This window comes from Strongylocentrotus purpuratus, unplaced genomic scaffold, assembly GCF_000002235.5.
Source record: "Strongylocentrotus purpuratus isolate Spur 01 unplaced genomic scaffold, Spur_5.0 spur5_scaffold_10, whole genome shotgun sequence".
Lineage (NCBI taxonomy): Eukaryota > Metazoa > Echinodermata > Echinoidea > Camarodonta > Strongylocentrotidae > Strongylocentrotus > Strongylocentrotus purpuratus.
In genome coordinates, this window is record NW_022145595.1 from 9,206,605 (window position 1) to 9,214,746 (window position 8,142).

Below are 8,142 nucleotides of genomic sequence, written 5' to 3' on the forward strand. Positions count from 1 at the left end.
GTAAATTCTGTATCAAAGATCCTTGAATTTTGATGATTTGATTCGCATAACCTAGTCTATATAATTAGTGTAACTGTTTGCACTGGAAATATTTTAGTAGATAAACACAATTCACCAATATTAGGTCTGGATTTCCATTCTAACAAGCTTCTCATCAACGGTCAAGAAATTTACTCTGCTTTGATTTTTCTATTTCTTGATGCTAATCCGATTTCCGAAATACATGTAAAAGTGAATTTTGAGATTTTATTTAAATAAACCGATTCGATTTGGATCAGTTAAAATGAATGAATTAAAATTTGATTATGTAAATTGTACTCATTTTTTTAAAGGTGTTAAAAAGCACAGGATCAACTTTTTCGTCTGTTACATTTTTAGATGAAAATGTTGACACCAGCCCATTAATGTTATGATGGTATGGCAGCATTCCTAACAAAACTGTACTTCTGTGAGTCATATCACGTATTTTTACCCATTTTACGTTAGTTTAACAATGTAACAGTGGCAGATCAAAGATTTCTCTGGTGAGGGGTTGGAGTGTATAGGGACACAATCAAAATCAATGCAAAATCTGTGCCAAACATTTAGAAGATTATCATATCTTCAGTTAAACTTTTCATTGTGGGGTGAAAAATTCGCGGGGGGGTACGGGGACAGTAGCCATTTATATTTGAGGGATGTCAGACTGGGTTTGCGAGAGGAGCTTCTTTTCCTTTTCTTTTTTTTAATAATTTTCCTTCGTTTCTTTTCTTTTGTCTTTTCTATTTCTGTCCTTCTTTCTTTTTTTTTTTTTTTTTATTCTTCTCCTCCCTTCTCTTCTCTTTTTCTTCTTTTCTCTTCTTTTTTTTTCTTTTCGTTTCTTTTGTTTTGTCTTGTTTTTTTTGTTTTTTTCTTTCTTTACTTTCTTTTCTTTTCTTGCATGTTCATCTTCCTCTGTTAATTTAATTCATGAACGAATTATTGAATTCATTCAATGATCTTCACGAAAAGAAAAAAAATCGTAGAGATGAGTTAATTAATTCCATCCCTTCCCATCGTTTTAGCTATAGAGCTTATAGAGGGAGCTAAACCGCTAGTAAAGCAATACGACTTCAACTAGATCCATGAAAGTGGTCATTGGAAGCCACTTCATTTCATGTGCGTTGCTGAACGTGCTGAACTTAAATGGTGGAACACCCAAAATACGTTGCTAGACGGGTGCGAGGATGCTACTCCCGTAACTCCCTTATTTGAAATTACATCTTTGTTTATGGCCTTAAGAACCCTTACATATTTTCAGTTCTTTGTAGTCCGACTTTCGGCAAAGTTGGAACACATTAATGATTACCCCTTAAACAAAACAAAAAACATACCCTTGTTTAAGTCCTTGATCACAAAGCATAAACATTTTGCTTTTATTTTCATTGAGGTGCACTTTTTGTTTCATCATTATTTTATTCGGCAAAGACAAAATCAAGAAAACGGTGAATTAAAAACAGCAGTAAGGTTTGAAGAGAGTCACATGGATGCTGGGAAAAGAAAACGATTAATTTTAATGAATAACTTTAACCTGAAGGTCTTCTTTTCGATGTGACTTAACAATTTATCATTATTTACGTAATATACATTTCGATTGATTGCATCATTGCGTGTCGAATTAGAGGAGGGCGAATTTGATGTAGTGGTGTACATTTTTTCTTTTCAGTTAAGCTATTTTTATTAGTATCTTTTTCTTTCTTTCCTTTTACACGTATATGTAATTCCTTTTCGTTTCCTTCTATTTTTTTCTTGTTGTTTAGTATCTTTCCATTTCTTTTCTTTTCTTTTCTTTCTCTTCTTTCCCTTTCTTTTCTTTTTTATCTTTTGCAATACGCCATGTGCCCAGGATTTATTGCTATAATACATCCAAGATGTATACCAAAACTGTCAATTCGTAGCTGACATAATAATTATTATCAAGCGAAAATATTAAAAACATTAGACTACATAATTAAAATAAAATATAAAGAAGAAATAAGTAGAGAATACAATCACGACGATAAGCTTTAATACCCTTTTTTGGATTTGGCTCGAGTTTTGCTTGGTTATTTGATACTGAATGGTTAACATGGACACAATGAGCTTGTTTACAATTTGATGAATTAAAAAATGTTTGCATATTTTCAAATTATTAATTTCTGCTTTCTATGACAGGAACAGGACCCTCGGGTATAATGATTTGTCTGGTTGCCATAAGGTGGTTGATGGATGCTGGCAGTGGCGTACGCAGGATTTTTTTCAAGGGGGGGGGGGGTTTAAATCGGGCCAAAAATTTCACAACGACTCAGCCAGCCGCTAAATAAGCAGGGGGGGGGGGGGTAAGAGGACACTTTTTTTTTTGGGGGGGGGGGGTCTCAAAAAAATCGCAATGACTCAGCCAGCCGCTGAACAGCGGGGGAGGGGGGGGGGGGAGGGGGGGTAAGAGGACATTTTTTTTTTGGGGGGGGGGGGGGTCCTGAAAATTTGACCCATCGACATTCCGTTCCGTTGGGGGGAGGGGGGGGGGGTAAGGTCATCTTTGTTAGGTCATCTATAAGGGTTTTTATTTTTTCATTTTTTTTTACAAATTAAATTGAACAAAACATCTTTGTTTAATTCATACCATTCCTTGTAAATATCATGAAGAAATAATTAAATACAAAATGAAATATTTAGCTCAAATATTTGTGTGACCCGATTTTCACTTTTCTTTCTCTCAATCTTACTCTTAAAACTTCCATTTCATCATCCTTTCTTCTTCTCCTCTTCCTTCTTTTTTTTTTCCTCCTCTCTCTCTCTCTCTCTCTTCGGGCACCTCGCTGCATCGAGCTGATCGAATATCATTATATTCGGGTATTGAGGTGCACGATTATATAATTTTCAAATCATCATACATATATTTTTTTTTTTCTGTAATAAAAGTGTCAAATTTTGGCAAGCGAGGGAGCATATTTTAAAAAGTGGATAATAACATTTGGGGCAAGAGGTGTCGACCCCCACGCAAAAAAATGTGTACTTTCACCTATGTGTATATATTATGTAAGAGTGATGGAAAAAAAATTGTCTGCTATAAATTTGGGATTGGGGCGAAATGAAAATTTAAATTCCTAAAAAGGGTTGAAAAATGCTGCAATAGTGACTGACAATTCAAATGAAAAATACACACTGTACTAAGGATCATTTTTTGAGCGTTTGCTTATTTTCTTTGTAACTATCATGATAGTTTCCTACTCTGTGAAATGTTATTGATGCCGTTTAGCAAAGTGTGTGAATACTATCAATACTGTACTGATTTAAAATAGACTGTAACAATGTACATGTAACTATGAGAATGGTTTTATTTTTGTATGATTCATTCAACAGAGACAATACGTATATAATATGATTACATAATTATTACACGTCACAAAGGTACAACATACAATAATTTAGCCCTGCAAATTCAGTAAATTATCCTATTTCATAATTGACATGTTATCAGACAGGCTAATATAATTTCTAATACATACCCATAATAATAATAATAATGATAATGTTGGGTATTGTTAAATACACCACACAAGGTGCTCAAGGCACTCCAATATTACCCCAGCTATAGGTATGCTACTCATCTAGGACCTTACAACATTTAAGGGATTCCTTCCTTCTGGTAGAATGATCATTCTCAGCAGATTCAGTCTTTTGACTGCTAATGTGAATTTTTTTTTCCCCAAACTGTTTTGACTCTGATAAACCATTCAATAAAACCCATTTAACACCTGGATGAAGTTTAATCTCTTGCCAAAGGACACTAGGGCCATGCTGGGGCTTGAACCTACGACCTTCATATCTCCACAGACCAGGAGGGTGTTTCACAAAGATTAAGATTGACTTTAAGTTGGACTTGACTATGGCAGGCCATTCATGCCACTGTTTTCTCTCACCATTTTACAGACATTGGTCTCTCAAGGGACGTACAAATCAAGGTCACTACAGAGATTACATTTTTAATAATTCAATATTGAAGGAAAAAATATTACTAAAGATCATAACGGAGAGAGCAAATAGTGGCATGAAGGGCCTGCCATAGTTAAGTCCAACTTAAGGTTGATCTTAGTCTTTTTGAAACAACCCCCTGGATGAAGAGAAGCGAATGTAGTTTAATGTCTTGCCAAAGACACTATAGGGCCATGCTGGGGCTTGAACCGATGACCTTTGCATCTCCACAGACCTCGGACCCGTTTCTCAAAGCCTTTTTCAATGACAGAATCAGTGACAAATCTACTGATAACCATTCAGAAGCAAGGATTTCAGTAGCTTATAACAAAAACTGTCATTTCTCACTGATGACAAGTTTTGTGAAATGGGTTCCAGGGGGTTATTAAAGGGCCACCTTTTTTGACAGATCACACAAAATTTTAAAAATCAGATACCTGCAAAAGGAAATAGGTCACAGCCACAGGAAAACAGCATATATTATTACCCAGTCATCGGATTCAGGCTTACCGATACACAATGTATGCACATTCTCCACTCCCTGGGGAACATTCCAGCCAGGCACTTTTTCAAACGGCTGGAACTAAAGTCTAGCCTTAGCTCTAGGAAGATAATCTGACTTGTGTCACACTCACAGTGGGTGATTTTAAGTTTGATGTTGAAAGCTGGTGCTGGTGTTGTGAGAACACTAACACCAGCCACAACGCCAAACTTAAAGTCGTGCTGGTGTTGAGGTCGACCTCAGAAAATATGATGGATTTTCGGTAGTCTGTGTTGAGGGCTGGTGTTGAATATCATCTACTGAACTGATGCTCACAATTGGTGTTGATGACTAACGTGTAATTGTCCTATTCACCAACACCAGCCCCTTGAGATTGGGAAAATCATGATTTCAGGTTCGGTGTGGTGTTGGTGAACTAGCAAGCATACCACAGCTAGCTTTGCTGGCATCTGTCACAAATGCCATGATCAAACACCTCATTCCAACGCCACAGTAATATCAATTGTACAGTCCAAAAGATTATAAATTGTACAACCTATCTATGTTTTTAAAGAGTAATTATATTTTCTCTATTGATTTTTCAATATGATATTATATATCATATTCTGTATGATAAAAATGGAATGCTATTTCTCACTGATTTGACTTTCATTGTCGAGACTTTTTGTTCTTATCAAATAACTCTAGCAATCAGATGAATCATCCCTCTTTTAGGACTATCATTCAATGTCCACGTAATTTCACTCTTCATGGTGCCAATAAGGTAACAAACATCTCTTACGATAAGATTTCTTTTGACATTATTAATCATGGCTTCCGTTTTCATTTTTTCTATAATCAGTTTACCACCATCCAGTTATCAATTTAGGTTCCCATTTTGGATTTCAGGAAAAAACACTGGCCTTTTTCAGTCCAAAAATAGTAGATACAGTCAAACCTGTCTATAGCGACTGCCCAAGGGAAACACAGAAGGTGGTCTTTGTAGACAGGTTCCTTTAGTACATGTTTCAAAGAGAAACCATTTTCTAGGGAAACAAAAATTGGGATTGTTGTAGACAGGTGGTCACTAAAGCAGGTTTGACTATATAATGATAAACTTTAGGCAGTTCAAACCACTTATGGCACTGAGGGCAGGGCTCCGCACTGACTTTTTGGATGGTGGTCTTGATTGAACTTTTTAGGGTCTGTATGCATGAGCCCTATGTAAAAATTTCAGAATTTGGGGGTCCAAATTTAGATCTTGGGCCCCATGTGTCTCGGGCGGCTGTAAGTGTCGAGCCCTGCTGGGAGGATTAACTTCAATTCAGTTTTAGGGTGTGGTTCCTCTTATCACCTCCTTTTACCAATCATTCTTCCACCCCTACCCCTACCCCTTAAGTGTCGAGCCCTGCTAGGATAGAGGATTAATTTCAATTCAGTCTTAGGGTGTGGTTCCTCTCATCACCTCCTTCTACCAATCAATCTTCCACCTGTTGTCCTACCAAAACCCCTACCCCACCCCTCCCTCCACCCCTACCCCCACCACCACCGGTATTCCTGCTGGTATTGTCCCCCATACCACCATCCATTCCTCCACTGAATTTGACAGCAGCAAAGAGCACGGCTCCCAGAAAGAGTCCCTTCACTCCGAGAAGAAGCAAGGCAGCTAGAAAGCCAACTGTCACGATGGGTTCAATCACCGTCGTCCCAAACGACCATCGAGGAATGCCGAGGTCGAGCAATTTCTGATTCAGGACTTGAAAGATGGAGATCCCTTCTCCTCCTCCTGCTCCACCTCCATGAGCCCCTCCGCCAGCTCCTTCTCCTCCGTAAGCTCCACCATAACCTCCTTGCTGGCCCGCGTCGTTGTCATGCTGAATCCTTCCCTGAAATAGAAGAAGATCGTTTCAAATGCATTCCATAGTATCTCTAGGTAACTACGTTTAAAAAAAATGTTATGGTGTAAAGGCCATGAAGGAAATAAGACATGACCCAGTGTGTTTTATTTTTAACATTGTTTAAAATGACTATACCAAGTAGGTAAAAAGGCCTTAGGATTTCGAAATATCCGTTGTCTTACCAATATATACAGGTAGCAATAAATATATTGCATCTCCGATACCTCGTCGATTTTGCAGACACACTAACTTCTGGTGATTCTAAAAACATGTATTCTGCTATACTACGATTATTATGCTAATAATTCATTATCTACAATTCTTAATCTTGCTTGATCGCGACAAATTTTTAAAATACACAAGCAGTACAAACATATTTATTAATTTAAAGTAATATACCAGCATTGGCAAACACCAGCGCTTGGAGAAATTCTCTCAGAAAAACTTGGCACACTACAACACAAGCTGGCTCCTTTTCCCAAGCCATGGCATGATTGTGTGCTATAATATTATAGCTATTATAAGAAATTTTTAAAAATTTCATGAATATACAGCAGGCCCGCCCCCCCCCCCCCACTCGGTGTTATTTAGGGTACCATATGCTTGTTCCCTCTTTTTTAAAGCACCCCTATGACTGAGGACTGCCAACATTTCCGAAACCCCCCCCCCCTTTCGCTGGCTTTTCGCGGGCTTTTCCTGCCTTGGAGACCCCCCTAAATTCGGAAAAATGCTCAATTTACCCTTCTAAATTTGTAATAATTTCTCAGGAGTCCAAACTCCAAAGAGATGAGAGAAAAAAAGAAAAAAACACCCACTTTTTAAGGAAATCTTCGGGTGAAAGTCAAATACACCCCCTTTTCTTACAATTCTCGGGCCGGACTTTGTCGCACGAAAAGTACCCCTTTACCGGACATTTTGGTAACACGCATGTGGTCATTCCGACCCCGGAGTGGGGGGCCGGGACAGCAGGGTCACATATTTGAAGATACCGAATGTCTACATCTTAGTTACTAGGGGTCTAGTTTAATAAATTCACATCGATTAATCACCATTTGTCTAGACGATCCTGACCCTGATTGTCGGTTTCCTGACGCTTGTGCTCTTGGATCCTCGTCTTGAACAATCTCTCCGCTCGCTAGTATCCGTACCATGATTTACACTAGAATAAGTGGTCAATTCTATACAATTTCTTCTTCTTCTAAGTTCTAGACATCTACTGATGTAAATGTAATCGACTTTTGCAGCACAAACGGCAATATGTGGGACCGAATTAAAGCGATGTGTTTCCGAGTCACTCGTTTTCTCCAACAGCTGTCAGTTTCCCATTGCTATCATAGTCCAATCTTAATTTACACAGTTTAAGCAATTAATGGCCTTCGTATTTCATAGAAAACTCACACAAAATGAAAGAAATCTAGGAAATTGAGAGCACGAAACATGAGCAAACACAGTTGCACGATTACGGTATGGAATAAAAGACTATCAAAATGACGTGTAAATAAGTAAATGTTTGACCACGCCCCCTTTTAGCTAATGAAGGAGATCGGAGAATTAGAAGGCCATGCAACATGGCTTGACACAACGTCCAAAAAAGGAAGAAATTTAAAGAGAACATGGCTCAAACTATAATAATTTAGATCTGCAAATTCCGGTCATGAAATTATTCATCATTATTTTGTAGGGTAAAGAGCTACGAATGAAAAAGAAATCCAACATTTTGGTTGCAATAAGTATTTAAAAAAATTATTATAACAAAAAAATTAGGAAAATTAACTATAATGGCGGGCCTGT

The 8,142-nt window shown here is 37.7% G+C and overlaps 1 protein-coding gene across 2 annotated transcripts; it reads right to left on the reverse strand.

Annotated features, from left to right (window-relative positions):
- Positions 1-5,486: 5,486 nt before the first annotated feature.
- On the reverse strand, positions 5,487-7,822 carry LOC100892754 (uncharacterized protein FAM241B). 2 transcript variants are annotated; one of them, XR_004063019.1, is made up of 4 exons: positions 7,401-7,822; positions 5,919-6,339; positions 5,755-5,807; positions 5,487-5,673 (listed from the first exon to the last, which is right to left on the reverse strand). XR_004063019.1 is itself a non-coding variant. In XM_003723577.3 (3 exons), exons 1-2 carry the CDS (start codon positions 7,500-7,502, stop codon positions 5,932-5,934), a joined length of 510 nt encoding a protein of 169 aa, XP_003723625.2. In that variant the 5' UTR covers positions 7,503-7,822; the 3' UTR covers positions 5,487-5,807; positions 5,919-5,931. The 2 variants fall into 2 exon arrangements, 1 of the variants encoding a protein (XP_003723625.2); XM_003723577.3 differs by having other exon boundaries at positions 5,487-5,807.
- Between the last annotated feature and the right edge of the window lie 320 nt (positions 7,823-8,142).